The sequence below is a fragment of the Scardinius erythrophthalmus genome (assembly GCF_964197995.2).
Source record: "Scardinius erythrophthalmus genome assembly, chromosome: 5".
Lineage (NCBI taxonomy): Eukaryota > Metazoa > Chordata > Actinopteri > Cypriniformes > Leuciscidae > Scardinius > Scardinius erythrophthalmus.
Genome location: NC_138225.1, coordinates 12,690,256 through 12,711,294, shown reverse-complemented (window position 1 = coordinate 12,711,294; position 21,039 = coordinate 12,690,256). Strand labels below are relative to the sequence as shown.

At 42.4% G+C, this 21,039-nt stretch overlaps 2 protein-coding genes across 2 annotated transcripts in view; one reads left to right on the top strand and one right to left on the bottom strand.

Annotated features, from left to right (window-relative positions):
* Window positions 1-231: 231 nt before the first annotated feature.
* Window positions 232-15,462, bottom strand: tchp (trichoplein, keratin filament binding). Its single transcript, XM_081365956.1, has 12 exons — window positions 15,032-15,462; window positions 6,663-6,873; window positions 6,515-6,571; window positions 5,543-5,611; window positions 5,194-5,367; window positions 4,063-4,175; window positions 2,609-2,675; window positions 2,336-2,508; window positions 2,162-2,243; window positions 941-1,126; window positions 683-826; window positions 232-594 (listed from the first exon to the last, which is right to left on the bottom strand). Exons 1-12 carry the CDS (start codon window positions 15,220-15,222, stop codon window positions 562-564), a joined length of 1,500 nt encoding a protein of 499 aa, XP_081222082.1. The 5' UTR covers window positions 15,223-15,462; the 3' UTR covers window positions 232-561.
* Window positions 15,463-17,541: 2,079 nt separating this feature from the next.
* gltpa (glycolipid transfer protein a) overlaps window positions 17,542-21,039 on the top strand; it is a 9,190-nt gene continuing 5,692 nt past the window's right edge. Inside the window, exon 1 of the mRNA XM_081365957.1 lies at window positions 17,542-17,796. Within this exon, the coding sequence (XP_081222083.1) occupies window positions 17,694-17,796 (103 nt within the window). The 5' untranslated portion in view covers window positions 17,542-17,693. The remainder of the gene's footprint in view (window positions 17,797-21,039) is intronic.

Here is a 21,039-nt window from a genome sequence, read left to right as displayed (position 1 = left end):
GGGGCAATCCTCACCTATAGGCTATATGCCGAACCTCACATGAACAAACAGGAAAACCGGTCTCATTACATCTGGTTGGAGCCCCCCCAATATAGAATAGAAAAGTCGATTACTTTTCATAAAAAGTAATGCAATTAGTTTAAACACTGATCCCCAACACTGATTATAATAGAAGCAATCTACACACATTGCTATCCAGTTAAAAGTCCTCAAAATATATGAATGCGGTATACAATGGATAACATTTTCTTTATTGAAAACCTTGTCAGCATTGAAATTCATCTATACAAAACAATCTACATATAAAAACAGCCCTACATGCAAACCTCAGGACTAGTGCAATTGAAATTTTTAATTGAGAACTTACCTAAATAACTATTGATGGAAGCCATAATCTAAATTATGAAAAATGTATGGGCCATATATTAAAATAATCTCTGAGGGGAAAACTGGCTCTCATTAATGCACAAAGTGGCCGAGATCAGCATGGACATAGATATCCCCGAAAACGCATCCTAGCATAGGGGATGTGGCACAAAAACTCTTCCAGTAAAATCGCTCTCATGTCCATGCTGACCGGGGTCTGCCGTGAATCTGCCATGATGAAAAAATTGAATCAGTTAGTACATTTCAAAGCACTTGTCATATAAACACTGGGTGAAATACTTGAATCTTCACTCACTCTCTGCTGGTAGCCCTGTCTATTCATTCTCTCCGTCTCAAGACGAAGCTCCTCCTCCTGCAGCCTAAGCTCCTCCCTCTCTTGTACTTCTTCCTGTTCTTGTCTTTGCTGTTCCTCCCACTGTTCCTTGCGCCTCTGCGCCACCTGTTGGACGAACACATCTATTGAAGACATCTATAACTCATATACTAGAGTAAGTGCAGTGCTACTATACCACTGATCTATATAGAATGACAGATCAGTGTACTATACACACACCTGTGCATCGATCTCCTGCATGCGAGATGTGCGGGATCCCTCCTTCTGCTCCCTCTCCTGGCGTAGAGTGAATCTCTCTTGCTCCAGCTGTTGGATGAGCTCCTCTCTCCTCTTCAGAGACTCCTCCCTGGCCAGCCTGTTCTCCTGCATTCGTTCATCCAACTGCTGCTGACGTCCTATCAGGACCTACCAAACATAGTTTAAAAATATATAACATCCAACACACACTAACTGTCAGCTATTTAACTACAGTTCTTAAAAATGAACTACATTATCATTATAAAACAATACAATTTAAAGGTCAAGTGAGTCATTTTAGTGCCACTGCAAAAATAATTATTGTATTCATTTGAACAGACAGTGGCCCATAAAGTAAGTTGTGATTTCAAGAAAATAAATAAATAAACAGACCATTCACCTTAAAAGTGGCAATCATACATTTCATAACATTTAAATGTATTAGAATATCAAACATGATTTTATTTTTCCCCCTAAGGTACACTTATAATAGTAATAATTAGTAATACTAACTTTGTAACTGTAGTATACAGCTTATTAGTATGTTAGAATGATTTCTGAAGGAACATGTGACACTGAGTACCGGAATAATGGTCATCACAGGAAAAAAAATTGCATTTTAAAAATATTAAAATAGAAAACAGTTATAATAATATTTCACAATATTACAGTTTTTACTATATTTTGGATCACATTAATGCAGCCTTGGTGAGCATGAGACATTAAAATCATAAAACATGTTTATTATTATAGTTTTTCACCAAATTTGATGTTCCATGACTATGTTCCACCCTCTCCAACTTTTAAAATTAAATAGGCTGTTTTTTTGCTGCTGTTCCTTTAAGATATCTATATAAACATCCTCTTTGCATATGAAATGAGATCCAACACTTACTTACTAACTTAGGGTTTAAAAAGTCATATATTAATGCATTAATCTATATGATGTTGGCAAATTCAGAATGAGTCTGGAGAAGATGTTTCTCAAAGTTACTATTTCTATACTTCTTTTACATCTAAAAAGATTGAGGACTGTTTAATTCCTCATTATATGACCCATTTAGAAAAAAAAGGAAAAAAAAATTCACAAAAATATTCACATGAAGTATGTGAGCAAAGAGCACTATTTTAGGGGGTTTCATAAAAGAAAACCAACGTTCGAGCATGTGACTGCTAATCTATTGGCTGTCAGCCTCGTCTCACCTCCCGCATCAGTCTCTCTCTGGCTCTCCTCTCTTTCTCCCACTCTGCCTCTCTCTTCTCCCAAACACGCTGAGCTTCCTCCCTGCAGGCAGCAAACAAAAACAGAGCATGAGTCTGACTTGCAGGTACAAACGCATCTTTAAGTTCTTAAAAAAGCATCCTGCCTGTGCTTACCGATATAAAATATCAAACTCTGCCTCCCTCTCCCTCTCCAGCTGGAGCTGCTCCTCTATGACTCTCTTCATCCAGGCGGCGTCAGCGACAGCTCTCTCTTTCCTGGCTTTCTCCAGTCTCTGGTCCTCCACCTCTCCCTCCAGCAGTGCTGCCAGGATCTTGCGATCTGCCTCCTGGTGGACAGGAAAGTTATTGGAGTTACCCAGTCAGGACAAACTATGTTGAGTTCTGAGGCAAAAAGTGGTAAAAACATCAGTTTCTGCTGTAACATACCAGTTCCTCCTGCACCTGCTGTGCTCTCCTTTTCAGCTGAGCACGATACTGACGAGTCAGGAAATGCCTGTGGAAGCAGAGAACTACTAATTTAGTATTATCTATATACTCTAGAGTCAACAATCGGGTTCCAGAAGTAAAAACTCAAAAAAAAAAAAAAAAATCCTTTTATTCATAGGGAACAACTTATATAGCTTTAAAGGCAGACTTACTGTGAGCTACAAAGTTGTTAATGAATGCTACTTGCTTCTGCAGAAGCCATCAGCCTGCATTATTTCAGCTTATTTTTAAAAATAATCGTGTTTAATAGCGGAATTCCTGGAATACATTTCCCATGATGCTGTACAGACATTTACACCAATGAGAGAGTCGAAAAAAGCAACACATGCCATAATAGCTCTTTAGCTCCGCCCACTCCTATGAAGCACAGCATATGACGTAATCAAGTCGATCCCTCTACGCTCTCAAAATACTTAAATGTTTGTATGTACATGCATGTTTTTTAATTAACTTTAAATTATGTAATGTGATTTACCTCTTAGCTGATTGGCTTGGTTTATGGCTTATACAGTAATTCTTTAAAATATACTTTTTTAAAGTCCCCCTGTGGTGTAAATCAAGCTTTTAATGTTGTATATATGTCTATGTGGTGTTTTTAATATGCTTTAAGACAAACCATGTATAAATTCATAAGTCAACACCATTGCTGAGTATTTTCTCAAAAACAAGGTGTGAAATCGCTGGTGTTTCTGACGTCACAAACTACCTTGTAACCCATCACGTCAACGAGTGAATCTCTGAGCTGGTGTGAGTGAGTGGAGGCGGGGCTAATTTGCATATTCATTGATCCACGTATATTAAATGAAGCAAGGGTGTGAAGTTACATTCAAGCTATATTAAAGCATGAAGGTTTTTTTTTCCAAGGAAAAGATGAGTTTTCAGGAATACGATTAATGACTACAGGAGGACTTTAAAATCCCAGTGGGAAAAATTATTGGAAAAAATACTTCCAGAACCAACGCCGCTTAAAAAGGGAGTTGGCACTGTTGCATTCTATTACAGTTTTTATTAATATTTTGAATTAGCTTTTATATATTCATTTTTCATTTTAATTTTAGTTTTGAGATAAAAGCTACCTTTGCATTTATATATATATATATATATATATATATATATATATATATATATATATATATATATATATATATATATATAAAATTTGGTTTTGGTTTTATTTCAGTTAGTAATTTTAGAGCTTCAATTTATTCAGTTAGTTGTTAAAGCAACATTACTCATTTTTGTCTGGTTAATCTTTTTCATCTAATATTTCATTATTTATTCATTTTTTTTAATTTCATATATATTTCATTTAACAAAAAATGGTTTTAATAGTTTTATATTTAGTTTACAATAACAGCAGTTGCAGAAGAAATCCCTCAACATCAATATTTTACCCAAATTCAGTTTTCTTCCTGCTTTCCTCCATCCTCTTCCTCTCATCGTCTAGCTTCTCAAGCTCCCAGCGTTGAGACATCAGAGCTTCCTGTTCCTGCTTAAGACGCTCAGCCTGGAACAAATAAAAGAAATGGAATGTATAAAAACTCAAATACACTTTAGCGCCACTAACTAAACCTTAAATACATGGCATCTATCGGCTTTTATTCATTTAGGAAATGTTTTTTAATTGAAAATGAAAAAAGTCAAATTTCTTAACATTAATTAACTACATTTGTTAACATGAACTAACAGATAAGTATAACGATAATGGTAACACTTTATTTTACAGTCCTTTTCACATCTACATACTATGTACAATAATAACTGGGTTATAACTATTAACCCTGAACCTACCCCTAAATGTAACTTTAACCCATGTAGTTACCTTATATTACCAGTAGTTTCTTGCATAAGTACACTGTAAGAACACTATAAGTACACATACTGTAAAATAAAGTGCAACCACGATAACTATATTAGCGTTCACACCAGCAGACAATATTGTTCAGTTTATTCTAAGCGTTTAGTCTGCCGCTTTAAGTGCTCAAGCTCTTTAAAGCAGGATGGATTCTGATTGGCTGTCAATGTTGGTATCAATCATCAGCTGGAAAAAAAATGCAAAAAGTGATTCCAATGATATCGTTTCTCTGTGCTGTTATCGTTATAGTTGTGGTGTGGACTCCTTTTATATTTAGAACAATATATTTATCTTTATAGTCCTTGGTGTGAACAGGCCTTAAAGCATTTATTAATCTCAGTTAATGTTCATTTCAAAATTTGGCAAAACATTTTTTAAATCAAAAGTTGTCTTCTAATGGATTTGTGATAACATGAACAGTTTTTAACATTAACAAAGATTAATAAACTCTGTAACAAATGTATTGCTCATTGTTAGTAAATGTTAGTTAATGTATTAAATAACTTTTAGTAATGGGACCTTATTGTAAACAAACAAATAATAATAAAAAAATGAATATAATGAATTTACTTGATCTTTATGGCCTTTGTTTTATGTCACATGGTTGCTGTTGTTGTTGTGACTTAACAATGCACTACACGTATCAGTCTGTTCTACAGTAATTCCGTACTTCCTGGTCTCGTAGTTTGAGCTCCTCCATCTGTTTGCGGAGGTCTTCAGCTCGCTTCTTTTCCTCCCGTCTTCTCTTCTCCTCTTCTTCCTTCATTCTTTCCAGAGCCTCCCGTCTGGTTCTCTCATACTCGTTCTCAAAACGCTGTTTCTCCACCTGAGTTATCTCATCAGCCTGAGTGTTACAGAACAGAGTTACATTTTAATGTTAAACCAAAAAAGTCATTTTCTTAGAACCATCAACTAAAATTATTTGTACACATACGCAAGATGGTTATTGTTACGTGATGCTCAACTGATCAGCACTCATGCATGAGCCGACATGGCAGCACTGGCATTTAACGTCTTACCTGTTTTTTCTCCTGCTGTTGAAACTGCCACTGGCTCACAACGTGATCTTTGTGCAATCCTGACTCCACCTGTACGCACAAACATTTGAGACACGGAGATGTCTGATTAAATAATGCTCCAAAAGTGTGTTTGGATTCGGAACCAAATCCCGAGCTCAGAGTTACAGATCAGTCATGGAAGAAACATATCACATGCCCTATTAACTTACAGTCATGTCTGGCTCTACTGATGGCATAACTTTGATTCCACAGAAAAATTATTTGACTCATCTCTCAGCTTTTTAAAAAAGGAAGAATTTTATTAACAGAAAGGAACTTTCAGTGGATGTAAACAGCCAGATAATGTACTTTGAGCGTTTAAAAGCAGGAAACAAATGTCTTTCAGCACTTTTCGAAAGTTTGGGGTCTGTAAGATTCTTTATTGGTTTTGAAAGAAGACTCTAATGCTCAGCAGGGCTGCATTTATTTGATCAAAAATACATTCAAATGGTAATGCTTTGAAATATCATTACAATTAAAAATAACTGTTTTATATTTGAATATATTTCAAAACGTAATTTACTCCTGTATGGCAAAGCTGAATTTTCAGCATCATTACTCCAGTCTTCAGTGTCACATGATTCTTTAGAAATCATTCTAATATGCTGATTTGCTGCTCAAAAAGCATTTCTTATTATTATCAATGCTGAAAACAGTTGTGCTGCTTAATATTTTGTGGTAGCCTTTGATAAATATAAAGTTCAAAAGAACAGCATTTATCAGAAATATAAATCTATAGCATTATAAATGTCTTACTGTCACTTCAATCTTAATGCATCCTTGCTGATTAAAATAGTTTAATTTCTTTCACTGACTCCAAACTTACAGTAGTGTACATAAATTCTTACTTTAAAAAAGTGTTTCCTTACAAATGACCTCATAGTAATACTTATAACTAACTTTCTTCATATAAATGACTGACATATGACTGACCTTCCGCAGATCTGAGTTGTTTTGCTTCCAGTGTTCCCTCAGCAGCTCCTGTGCGAGCTGAAGAAAATAAAAATCACCAAATCAGATCAGACACTTTTCAAACGTGTAACATAACATCATTTTGTGACAAAACAATTAGCGTCCATACATTTTTCCTCCTCTCTTCCCTGGCGGACCGGAGACCATCTGTTTTTTCCACTAGCTGTCTATTCAGTGTGGCTCTGTCTGGCACAACATTTCTGAGCTCTGCCTCCAACTGGTCTCTCTCCTGCTGGAGCATCGTCCTCAGACGCTCCCTGCGTTCCTCTAGCTTCCGCTGCTTCTCCTCCTTCATACGATCCCGCTGAAATGCTGACATACTAAAAGGCCAGGAAAAGAAGTTTGTAACTTTGCTATAGAAACATAAACCATTAGCCTACCCTGGATGCAAAAGCCAGTTAATACATATGGGATTTTTCATATTGTTCTATCATTCACTGTATAAGTGAAACCAGCCAAACACAGTCATATGAGAAATGTTCATCATAAAATAACAAATTAAAAGTAATTATAAACGTTTTAAAAGGCAGTTTCACAATTAATTAGCCTAATTAATTAATTAATTAATTAATTATCATGCTCATTCAATTATATTGTCTCCTGAATGACCCATATATTTACATGAATAACTTATTAGGTGTTACAAAGTTCTTACTTCTCTCGGGGTGGGGGGTAGTGAAGAGCAAAAAAATCATTTTTATATACCAACATGCCACATTGAAACAATTTAAATGAATTATGTTACTGAGTGCATTAAAACTAAATATTTATACTTTAGAAATTTTCTTAAAGCACACTAGTAATTTTTTTTTTTTTTTTTTTTTTTTGAATATTGACAAAATTATCCACAAATAGAGGTGCATAAGCTCAGATCAGTGAGGCCTATGATCAATCAGTTCCAAAAAGAAATATAAACATAAAGAAAACAAGTTATCAAAAAGATTGAATCCAATATTTGGTGATAACATAGCATGACAAGAGATTTATAAGCTATTTTTTGTTGGCCACTCATTTTTGGTGTAACAAGATAGGGAAAAAAGTCCCAAAAAAAGCACAAAACATATCCAAAAAATGTTTTGGGGTAACTTTATTTTGGTGGGTCCTATCGAACATTCTGTTGTTGACTATAAGTTATTTTGCAACTACATGTCAACTAACTGTCATTAGAGTATTAGTGGATGTTTGCTTAATATCTGCTAACTCTTTATTGTGATGCTCCTTCAATAGACATTCTACTGCCTATAAGTAACTTTGCAAGTACATGTCATCTTATTTTCACCCCAGAATAAGTTCACCCCAGTTTCTCCCTAAAATATTACTAATACTCAACTAACACTCTTATGAGAGTTAGTAGACATGTAGGTAGGTGCAACGTTACTTATAGTCAATAAAATGTGTTAAAGGGACCATCAAATTAAAGTGTAACCAAATTGCATAGTAGTTATACCCTGTGTGTAAGTAAGTTCTCTTACGAGAGGTTCTCTCGTATTGCGTAAGCTTGCTTACGCTGCGGGAAAGTCTTCTTTTCTCGAGATACTGAAGCCAAAAATTATCCTTAATTTCATTTTTTGTCAACGCAGTGCAGCTGCGGGCAGCTGAGCTAGAGCGGCATACTGCGCGCTCATTGGCTGCCGCGCGGCAACTGCTTAAGCCTACCAGTGAGCCTGGCGTGACGTCACGCCCAATGAGGGCGCGCGCGCCCTAGCGCGTCACAGCCCGCCAGAATGGGCGGCGTCAGAGCATATATAAGGAAGGCTCGTAGGCTATATTCTCTGATTTCTGTCTTTTCAGCGAAGCACTCGCATCGCTGATCTCGGAGAGGAAGCCGTCGCCGTTGTCCTTCAAGGCCCAGCTAACGAGCCAGCTTAGGTCAGCCTGAGGAAGCCGGACGATCTTCGCCGCCTTCAGCCTGCCGTGCCAGCTCAGCTATCCGGCGAATATCCTTTGCAAGCTCTTTTGTGTGTGTTCTTGCTTCCGCAGCACTTTCTAAAAGAGCAGAGGCGTTGTTTCAAATGCCTCGCACCACGTGCGGCTCATGCCGCTCCGCGCTCAGCGACGGAGACCGCCATCTTCTCTGCGCTCTCTGCCTGGGCCAGGACCACGCAGCCGTCGCGCTTTCCACGGGCGGCTGCGCTTTCTGTGAAGAGCTGCCGATGTCGACCCTGCGGGCTCGACTCGCCCTCTTCGCGGAATCTGCTCCAACTGTCCTCGGGCCGCGTAAGAAGAAACGCCGCTCGCAGCGACCACCGGAGCCCGAGACTCGAGCCAAGGCCTCGCCGGAGCCTCTCCCGCGAGCCTCGCTCTCTCCTTCTCCGCCCCCGCTTCCCGACGCGCAGCCGACGGCTCACGCCCTCGATGCCGTCGCCTCAGGGGATGAAGCGGATGATGACGCGCTACTGGACACGTGCTCACTAATGGCGTCGGACAGCGAGGAATGGTCCGGTTCTGTCCGCTCCGCCTCCTCCACCAGAGCGTCCAGCAGGACTCACGCCAGTGTGGACGCCGAGCTTCTCCGCCTCCTCACGGCAGCAGTCGAACACCTGGGCCTCGAATGGTCCCCGCCAGCGGTGACTCCGCCCAACAGACTCGACGGGTGCTTTCTGCCCGCCAGTCGACGAGCTCCAGTGTCCAGGCCAGCGCCTTTTCTGCCGGAGCTTCACGAGGAGCTTACCAAATCCTGGGACGCTCCAGTTTCGGCCAGACTCCGTTCTCCGGCCTCATCTACTCTCTCTCGCGTAGACGGAGCCAAGGAGAAAGGGTATGACCGGATCCCACCGGTCGAACCAGCGGTTGCAGCGCATCTTTGCCCCCCATCCGCGAGATGGCGCTCAAAGACTGCCCTCCCGTCCAAGGCCTGCAGGACTACTTCGGCGTTTGCCAGCCGCGCTTTCTCCGCTGCTGGGCAAGCCGCCTCAGCCCTGCACACAATGGCGGTTTTACAAGTTTTTCAAGCCGACCTCCTCAGCCAGCTCGACGAGGGAAAACTTGATAAATCTGCTTTGACCGACCTGCGCAGTGCGACGGATCTCTCTCTTCGCACGACGAAAACAGCAGCCCAAGCGATCGGACGATCTATGGCTGCGCTGACTGTCATTGAGCGCCACCTCTGGCTAACGCTAGCCGACATGGGAGAGCAAGAGCGGTCCGTTTTTCTCAACGCCCCGCTCTCACCCGCCGGCCTCTTCGGCCCTGCGGTAAGTGGCCTCGTGGACAGCTTCTCGGAAGTTCAGAAGGCGTCACAGGCCATGAACCTCTTCCTGCCCCGCCGCTCGAGCTCCGCTGCAGGCCGCTCTAAAACTCAGCCTCCTGCACGCAGTCCCACGCGGCGCCCCTCCCGACCTCCAGCATCGCAGCAGCGTCAGCGCGGCCGACCCAGGTCCCGCTCCACCAGCCAACACAGGCCGCCACCCCCGCGGGGTCCCCGGCCTAGAGTTTCGCTGAAAACCGAGCCTGCGAAATCCTCCTAGCACTCGCAAGGAGGAAAAGACGGTTGAGTCCCGCCGCGGCCGGACCGCCGTCGAAGCTAACCTGTATCCCTCTGCCAGTCCCCTTGATAAAGGCTACTGCAGTAGTGTCCACCGCAGCCAACGAGCCAGTTTCTCAACTCTCTCGCCTGCACACAAACGCCGTTTTTACGGCGACCCAGATAAATCGAATAAAGAGTGTAAAATCTGGTCATCCGGCTCACGCCGTCAGTGCTATGAGTGTAGTAAACATGCCCACACCCCAGTGCTCATCACTACACACAAGCACAATCCCCCCTGTGTACCCCACAGAGTGCACTCACATAAAGCGCGCTACGGCCGCTCGAGTGTTAGCTGTAGGTCACGTGCCCACAACCCAGTGCTCACACCTACACAGTGCCCGCTCTGCCTCACACATTCGGGGACGAAAGCACTCCACCGCCGGCTGTGCGTTAATAAAGAGTCCTGTGCCCGCTATACAGCACGCACGCTCTCATGTACACACTCACGCCGCGAGCCGTTGCTCAAAACGCTCTCTCACAGCGTCATTCAGCCGGCTGCCGCTATCAGCGAGCCCCCGTCTCCCCTCACTGTCACTGCGCGACTCGCGCACATACCGCCACAGGCTCCCCGTCCCGCGCTGTGCGGCGGGCGGGACCCGGAGGCTATCCGACCCCTAGCTATGAGTGCGAATGCATGGAAAGCTATTCCGGGAATGTCGGAATGGGTATTAAACACAGTGATAAAGGGCTATTCGCTTCAATTCGCTCGCCGCCCCCCGCGTTTTCGCGCCCGGGTCGAGACACAAGTGAAAGCAGATGCAGCCCATCTGCTTCACACAGAGATAGCGAATTTACTGCACAAAGGTGCCATAGAACGGGTTCACCCTCTGGCTGCCGAGGCAGGCTTATACAGCCGCTATTTCCTCGTACCCAAGAAGGGCGGAGCGCTCAGACCTATACTAGATCTGAGATATTTGAACAAAGCGCTCGTGAAACGACCGTTCAAAATGCTCACGACCGGTCAAATCCTCGCGCAGATTCGCCCGGGGGACTGGTTCATCTCTCTCGATCTGAAAGACGCGTATTTTCAGATTCAGATTATTCCCCGTCACAGGCCATTCTTGAGATTCGCCTTCGACGGTCAGGCATATCAGTACACCGTCCTGCCGTTCGGCTTGTCCCTGGCACCCCGTACTTTTACGAAGTGCATGGACGCGGCCCTCGCACCCCTGAGATCGAAAGGGATGCGAATTCTGAACTATCTGGACGATTGGCTCATTATAGCGCAGTCAACAGAGGAACTAGTTTCTCACAAGAAAGCGCTTCTCGGTCATTTGGAAAGCCTGGGTCTTTCCGTGAACTGGGACAAGAGCTCTCTAACCCCCAGCCAGTCTATCACTTTCCTGGGTATAGATCTGGATTCGGCGGCGATGACGGCCAGACTGTCAACACAGCGCGCGCGCCGTGTTCGACACCTCGCCGCTTCCGTTCAGGTGGGAAAAGTTTTTCCCCTAAAAACCTTTCAGAGGCTTTTGGGCCATATGGCGTCAGCCGCAGCGGTCCTGCAGCTGGGTTTACTTCGAATGCGCCCGCTTCAGTGCTGGCTAAAGTCGGAAGTGTCCCGCAAAGCATGGATTTCGGGCCGTGCACCAGTCAGAGTGACTCAGCGCTGCGTCTCAGCCCTGCAGCCCTGGCTGGCGGCCGAATGGTTTCAGCGGGGAGTGTCGATGGGGGTCATCGCACACCGCAAAGTGGTCTCGACAGATGCGTCCAACATGGGTTGGGGAGCGACTCACGAGGGCAGTCCGATTTGCGGCCGGTGGTCGAATACGGAGAAAAGCCTTCACATAAACTGTCTAGAGATGCTGGCGGTCGAGAAAGCGCTGAAGCACTTTCTACCACTCCTACGGGGACACCATGTGCTAGTCCGCTCGGACAACATGTCAGTAGTGTCTTACGTGAACCGCCAGGGCGGAATCAGATCCAGAGCCCTGCGCGCTCTCACAGAGCGCCTCCTATCCTGGGCTCAGGGCCCGCTGCGCTCCCTAAGGGCAGCTCATGTACCCGGTCGCTTCAACGACGGCCCGGACAGACTGTCCAGGGACAACGTTCCCCCAGGGGAATGGTCTCTACACCGCCAGACGGTCCAAGCGCTTTGGCATCGCTTTGGCAAAGCGGAGATCGACCTCTTCGCCGCGAGCGAGAACGCTCAGTGCCAGAGGTTTTTCTCGAAACACGAGGACGCGCTGGCCCAGACATGGCCCAGCGTTCCGCTGTATGCGTTCCCCCCGATCTCGATGCTGCCTCAAGTGCTAGCGAGGATCAGGGAGACGAACTGCGCAGCGCTCCTCATAGCCCCGCGCTGGGAAAACCAACCATGGTTTTCCGAGCTGATGAGGCTGACAGACACAGCCCCATGGCCGATCCCGGTGAGGAGAGATCTTCTCTCTCAAGCTCGAGGATCGATTCTGCATCCCCATCCAGAGCACTGGTCTCTGCATGCGTGGGAAATCAACGGATATTCGTTGATCTGCCAGAAGGGGTAATTAACACGATCACGCAGTCCAGAGCCCCCTCGACGAGGCGGCTCTATGCGTCTAAATGGTCAGTGTTTAACAAATGGTGTGTGGAAATGGGTTCTAATGCTCAGTCCTGTGGAGTCCCACAGGTATTGAACTTTCTCCAAGAGATGTTGGACGCGGGCAGGTCCCCCTCCACGCTCAAGGTTTACGTCGCGGCCATAGCAGCGTTCGCCGATTCGGCGCGCGGCCGCTCACTGGGCAGGGATGAACTCATCACCCGTTTCCTGCGAGGGGCCAGGAGGATGAACCCTCCCCGGCCCCCGTCAGTCCCTATTTGGGACCTGTCCCTGGTCCTAGAGTCCCTGAAAGTGCATCCGTTCGAGCCTTTGGACTCTGTGGAGTTGAAATACTTGACGCTTAAAACCGTTTTTCTGCTAGCTCTGGCTTCAGTCAAACGAGTGGGCGATTTGCATGCGCTGTCTGTCAGCGCGTCGTGCCTCGAGTTTGGACCTAACGACTCGTTAGCCATTCTCAAACCGAAGCACGGCTATGTCCCCAAAGTGTTAGGTACTCCCTTTAGGGCTCAAGTCATTACCCTATCGGCCCTGCCGTCATCCGGCAGTGAGGAGGGTGTCAACCGCCTTTGCCCGGTCAGGGCGTTAAGGTGTTATGTCACGCGCTCTGCAGCCTTCAGGCTCTCAGAGCAGCTTTTCGTTTCGTTTGGAGGGCGCGCTAAGGGTCGCGCCGCCTCGAAACAGACGCTATCCAGATGGATAGTGGACGCTATTGCGGCAGCATATGCGTCAAAAGACCTGCAATGTCCGTTGGGCATACGGGCTCATTCCACCAGAGGCATGGCCTCATCGTGGGCATGGTCCAGCGGGATTTCCATTCATGACATTTGTATGGCGGCGGGCTGGGCGTCCCCCTCCACTTTTGTTAGGTTTTATAACCTGGAAGTTCCCGCTCTGCAGGCGAAACTTCTGTCAGTCTAGTCGTGTTCATGTCCTGCCCATATGCGCAGGTTGTACTATTGACTAGCTTGTCTGTTGAGCTGCACGCTCAGGGTCAGTATACATAGACCGGCCTTGCCGTTCTTGCGTTCCCTAGATGTGCTTATGAACATGTGTTGGCCCGCACCGCTGGCCACCTGTTTTTCACCTCTATGCTCTTCATAGGGTCATATGTGATTGTTAGGCTCGCACGGCGTGGACAAGGGGTTCCCGCAGCGTAAGCAAGCTTACGCAATACGAGAGAACCTCTCGTAAGAGAACGATACTCGGTTACTCACGTAACCTCGGTTCTCTCTAGAGAGGGAACGAGTATTGCGTTCCCTGCCGTGCTTGAAGCCTGTAGCTCGTGTCGCTTCATTCGACAGAAAACAGAGAATATAGCCTACGAGCCTTCCTTATATATGCTCTGACGCCGCCCATTCTGGCGGGCTGTGACGCGCTAGGGCGCGCGCGCCCTCATTGGGCGTGACGTCACGCCAGGCTCACTGGTAGGCTTAAGCAGTTGCCGCGCGGCAGCCAATGAGCGCGCAGTATGCCGCTCTAGCTCAGCTGCCCGCAGCTGCACTGCGTTGACAAAAAATGAAATTAAGGATAATTTTTGGCTTCAGTATCTCGAGAAAAGAAGACTTTCCCGCAGCGTAAGCAAGCTTACGCAATACTCGTTCCCTCTCTAGAGAGAACCGAGGTTACGTGAGTAACCGAGTATCGTTTTAGTCTAATGCGATAACATGAAAATTTTCAGGAAAAAGAAAATCCTCTCCAGGTCAAAATGACTTGAACACAACATAAGGGTTAAAGCGGTTTCGCATAAGTCTGCAAAAAAATAAAATAAAAAATAAGGGGTACGAAAAGGCACTGTATAGTATTTTGAATTTGTACATTGTTCTATTATCTACTGTATATTTATGTATAATGTTATTGTATGGTACTTATATGATTATTATGTGTTCTTAGTCACACTTTATATTAGGTGTACCACTGTGTACTTACATTAAAAAAAATACTTGTTAGGTATATTCTGTTCTTATTGTGTTCATGTATTTAAAAACACTTGTGCTGCTATTGAGGTGGGATACGGGTAAGGATAGGGTCAGGTTTGGTGGTTTGGGTAGGTTTAAGGCTGGATTAAGGTGTAAGGGAAGGGGCAACAGTGAACTTACAAAAATGAATTACATGTAGATATTTCTTAAATATAATAAGTACAATATAACAACATATGTACACAATGAGTGCATTGCATCAAACGGTTAATTTAAATGTTAGTACAAAGTAGTTAATATAAAGTGGAGCCGTTTTCTTTGCTTTTGTTGTTGTTATTGAAGCCTCTGGTCGGGGGGGGGGGGGGGGGGGTGTACTCAAAACTGACCGATCCCAGAACGAACCATGATGTGTGCTGAAGTGTTTTCTCAAATATAAACTTTACGCACACAAGCTAACGTTAAAGGAAGGCATAATGAAAGTAATTCACCATCAGTACCTGCGCTGGAAGGACTGCCGTGAGCTCCATTGCGACTGTTTGCTGCTTCGGACCTCCTGCTCTCTGAAGTACTGCGAGTGCACCTCCCACTGCTGCCTCCAGCGAGCCTCCTGCTCCCGCTGCCGCACCAGCTGCCTCTCCAGAGCCCGCACTCGACCCGGCCAGTGCGCGGAAAGCGTCGGTAAAGCCATGGATCATCTGATGCTCAACCGAGTTTCCTTCTCAAGCTTTATTTATAACCCGACCTTTATGATAGACCTTGACCTACAATCATTCTGGTGCTCTCCTAATTTAAATGAATAACGTTAATATGAAAACAAAGATGTAGTAAAAAGGAAAGCCGTTAACGACAGCGGACGCGTAAACAAATAACCAGAGGGGAAGCGTTCTATGGTTACTGCGCTACTTCCTGGTTACCTACGGCGAGTAGCGAGGCACAAACCAGGTTGACAGAGCGAAGCGATTTTGTTGTGTTTTTTTTTTATAGTACTTTAGATATGGGAATATGATATCAAGTTTACAGTAACAGTAACTCTTTCATAAAATAGTATAAATTAAATATTTTTCTTGATGAATCTGAAAAAATAAGCTGAAAAGGATATGCTGGCATGTTCACTCTTTTTACACGGTCTTTGCAGAAAAAGAATGTCAGTGTGATTAATTTACATAATTGTAAAATTGCTAATATAGTTGCCAAAGCCCACTTACAATCTTAGAAACATTTGTATCTAGGCTGGTTTAATCCAAAATAGCTATTGAATGATACTAAATGTTTGTATCCTTACAATTTAATCACCCATTGACCGTTAAAATGCGTCAAAAAGAATAAAAAATTATTAAAAGACTTATTGAGTGCAACAGTGCCCGCGCCCACTTTTTCAGCGGCGTTGGTTCTGGAAGTATTTTTTCCATTAATTTCTCCCATATAGGGTCTTCGTTAACGTGTTATAAGCCATGAACCAAGTCATCCAGCTACGAGGTGAATCATAACATTACAAACTTTGATTTGAAGCAAAAAAAGTATTTAAAGATTGGACAAAAATACAAAGGGACAAGACTGTGTACTTAACGGCATAACAGCATAAAAACGATGTAGAAATATAAAACTATATATAAAAATCTAGATTTTATATATACTGTATATATATATATATATATATATATATATACAATTTATTGCGAAATATGCATATATCATATTTGTATACAGTATATGGACTCGATTAGGATATTCGCAGTGCTTCATGGGAGTGGGTGGGGCTAAAGAGACCTTTTGGTGCGTTTTGTTTGTTTCGACTCTCTGATTGGTGGATTCTCTGTACAGCATCACGGTTAATGTAGTTTTTCACCAACAATTCTGCTGTTAAACACAATATTTTAAAACTAAGTTGAAATAATGCAGGCTGACGACTTCAACAGCAGCAAATGCTATCGATTAACAACTTCACAGCTCACAGTAAGGCTGTCTTTAAACTGATTTATAAGTTATCGTTAATAATCAATTTCCCTATGGAGAAAATGAATGGATTTTTTACTTTTGGAACCTGACTGTTGCACTCTATATAGGCCCTTTAATACTATTCAGAAGTCTTATTTTATTTGATCTCCAGGGATATTTCAAGTGTGATCAAGACCTGCAGTGAAGGTGACAGTGTCTTAATACTCTATAGAAGATTAAATATTGATTAAAAATGAGCAGTCAGCTGAGGTGTGAGATAAAGCTGCAAATCTGATGCCAGTATTAATAACAAGACAATGACATGACTTTCTGGGTCATTGTAGGTTAGGCCTACTAGTGCATGAATTAAACATTGCATTGAATGTTTAATGGTGACCAGATAATCGTGTCTAATTGTCGTCAGAAAGACTCCCCGCTTAAACCTCTAATGTCAGCAACAGGGTAAAGGACATTTTAATTATTAACTACAGGAGGCCCCTAAACTCTCAGCAAAGATTCTAACCTGAGCTGCTCTTTGATTATTTTATATCCTTTAAATAATCCACAAATAAGCAATAGTGAAATTAAGGTAGCCTACATATTCATTTTCTTTGAGGAGAAAAACACTTTTAGATGATTTAATGCCTGCAGTTGTGTATTAAATGGCCAGCTGAAATGGAATCTGCCTAAAGCTAAGCCTCAGTAAGGGAAATAACATTTACAAAAAGCTTGGTGTTCAATTTTTTACTTCTCTTTATTATTTTGTAATATTTTATCTGATGAATCTGTTAACTAGTGTGAGTAAAAATAAAAAAAGTGTTATATATCACAATAACATCAGTTAGAAGGAAAAGGGTGAACATTGAATATTACTATTTCCGTAACAGAAAAATGAAATTTTCATGACTACATTGTAAAGTGTGGGCACTGTGGAGAATACACTTTGACAGTTTTGGCCCCGCCCCTGCGATATGATTGGTTCCTTCGCAGAGTCCCCGCCCACATGTTGAACGTTTCCGCGATATGTCTACATATATTTGCATAAAGGGGCGGTGCAGGGGGCCGGCCAGCTGTGCAGTGCAGCTCTAGCAGAAGAACTGGAATAGTAAAACGCTGTGTCTGTCTGTCCGGCGGTAGTTCCGGGTTCTGCCTTCATTTCTACTGTGTTGTCCTCGTCTTATGTTGTAGGCAAAAAAAAGTCACTTTCGCCCACTTTAGGCAATCATGGCTCTTCTTATGGAGCACCAGTTCCGGCAACTTCCAGCCGACAAACAAGTGGAAACCCGGCCGTTTCTCGAGGCGGTGTCTCACCTTCCTCCTTTCTTCGGTAGGTTCTTCCGTCATCTCTCATTTGAGCTCAGATTTGAGCTTGAACTCTGTCCTGTCATGAAACGGCCTGATGAGTTGGATTTTAAAATTATATTTAGAACAATATTTTTAGATTTGAAAGTTTTCAGTTTTCAATGTAACTTGTTCAGGTCGTCAAAAAGTTATTTTAAAGTAGCTATTTCAATATATTACGCAAAAAATAGCTATTACAAAAATGTCTAATGTTTGTTTCGACATTCATCCCTTTCTTAATCAGTGGAAACAAATTAACAATTAAATGCATGCATTTTGCTATATAGTGTCTTTACAGAATGAGAGTTTAAAAAAATATTCTATTACGTAATTATACACGTGTTGTTACAAAAATCAGTAGTCTGATGTCATCTGATTTTGTGGATATTCCAGCTCCTTTATCAGGGGTGAGATTTTCCACTCCTGATCAAGATATGTGTTCTTCAGAAGTTGCTAGTAAAGTCAGACAAAGCCTAGCTGTCAAGCAGAAGCCATTGTTTGCTATTGAGTACTAATCTTTTTTTGGCTCAAATTTCTTTTCACAAAGAAGGCAACAAACCTATTGCATGCATAATTTAATCTGCTGCCCTCGATTTTGGAAGTTGAAAAAATTGATTAGAATGGTGTTGAGTTGCCCTGCTCTATTCATTGGTGGAACTGAACATCAGAACATCTTTGTCCAAAGCCTCATTTGGTATTAATATGAAAAATGCATTTGAAATGAATTTGCCACTTGAAACGCCAAGCCTGAAGTGTTCACATCAGTGCTCAATGTACTCTTCTATTTTTTTAAGCCATCACTAAAAGGGTAATTTTCTTGATGTAGTTGTGAAAAAAACTGGGTATGACGGCAAGAGAATAAACTAGAATTTCCAGTGACAGCAAAGAACTCCAAAAGTCTGATTTAAAATCTAATTTAAAATTAAAAATAAACTATTTTAGGATTTTGAAGAAAAAAAAATTAAACATGTACGTCTTTTCTAGGTCACTTATCAAATTCACCATGTGCAAAAAAAGAGGAAAAAAAGTTAAAGTTTTGCACAAACTTGTGGTGTCCATTATGCTAAATGCTATATTTTATTTAAAACTCTTTCATTCAAATGATAAAGATAATGATCATTTTGATTAAATTAGAGAATACTAAATAGAAGTATTTTATACGTTTTATGTTTGTTCTTCAAGAAACTCCTGGTGGAGTCCGCAGGTAAATTGATCTGTGAACTAAATGAAAGAATAATAAAGACACTTAACCTCAGTTGATGGACTTTGTATAGCAGGCTGTGGTTGGAGATCATATTTATGATCATGTGATGTCATAATGAGACACTGGTTGTTGTGATTGTCGCTAATTCCCACAGAAAGACAATTAAGCTTTCCAGCTCTTGTTTAGAGTTCGCACTTTATCACAAAAAGCCCTGTGTGGAGTACAAACATAGAAAGAACTGGAGGGAGGGCTGGCATTGTTAGACGTGTGAGTGAATGTGTTTGTGTTTTTTCTCTGTAATTAGAAGGCAGTCATTCACAGTGAAAAAGCTGAAGTGTAAGCAGTGTTTGAGCTTGTTTGTTGAGTTCTCTGTAACCAGAGATGCTCCTTTTGCTATCAGTACAAAATGCTGATGTTGACTCCGGACTTTCCAATGGGCTAAGTATGTTGATTTGAACCCTACACTGTTGAACATATCACTACTATCTTGGGAGATACTATTCAGGTGGTACTCTCACTCAGGACCATAGCGGCGGGGGTATCCGGGGCCTCGGTGCAGGTTGTTGCCGTGGCTTTGTCCCCTGTGAAATCCTCAGTTGAAATCGTGTTCTGGCGCCAGGGAGAGGCTTATGGGGTGGGTCCCCCTCTGTTGAAATTGCGGGGCCATCCTAAGGCCGGGGGCCCCTAGAATAGTCCCCACTTTTTTAACCCCGCTAGCGATGGCCTTGCTCTTACTTCAGGAACACATGCTGTATATCACTTTCTAAGGTTCTGGCATTTTGATTGTATTGGGCTTCGATCGTTGGCCTGTCATACATCTGTTTTCGTGATGGGGCACCAGTGGCAGTCCTGGCTTTCTTGATGCCATTTTTCATTTATCGGTCAATATTGTAATATATATATATTGACCGATATTAGATATTTAATTGTGCATGCTCATTTCCACTATTTTTACATTTTGTTTACCTTTGTCGTCATTTAATTCTTACTAAAAGTTAATCTTTAAAAATTCAAATCATTTAATAACACTGTTAAGTGTAATCTTTAGCTGTAGTGTTTTCAAAGTTGGAATGTTGCACTGTCTAAATGCATTTTTAGCATTTAAATTAGTCAGTTTATTTTTTGTTTTATTTTTAATTGGTTTAGGGAAAATAGTAAAGAATATATATATATATATATATATATATATATATATATATATATATACGGTATATATTAGTACTGTCAAATCAATTAATTGTGATTAATCACATCTAACAAAGGTTTTTGTTTTTATAATATTTGTGTGTGTGTTATGTATATATATATATATATATATATATATATACACATTACACACACACACACACACATATATATTGATATATATATATATATATATATATATATATATATATATATATATACAATGATATATATATGCACATACATTATGTAACAAAAACCTTTATGTTGTATGCGATTAATCACAATTAATCTATTTGACAGCACTGATATTAGTGGACTAATGGACTATAGTGCATTTATTGGTTATCAGCCATAACATGAATTACATGAAAATAATTATCAGCCACATTTTTATATCGATGCATCCCTAGTTGAAGACTAGTAGTAATCAGGTTTTTAATCCAATTAACCTAACTATCAAACTAACTACAGGACTCCAGACTGCGACCAAATGGTCGCATTTTGCGACCAAAATTTGAGAGTGTGCGACTAAATTTTACATCCAGTCGCACATGTGTGACCAGTAAATTTCATCTCGTTCAAAGTGGGCGACAACCGACGTCGCGTCTGCGATGCTTTGTTTACGACATCACGACAAGAAGACTAGCATGTTTAATTTTTTAACGGTCCTCCATGAAGGGTTCCGAGTGAATGAGTGTGTGTGTGCGCGCGAGTGAGTGAATGAGTGTGTGTGTGTGTGTGTGTTGTGTGTGTGTGTGTGTGTGCGCCCGCGCGCAAGTGACGGTGCGTGTCCACTGGCGCGTTGCGAGCGGAGCGGAGCGAGCGTTTTAATTCATT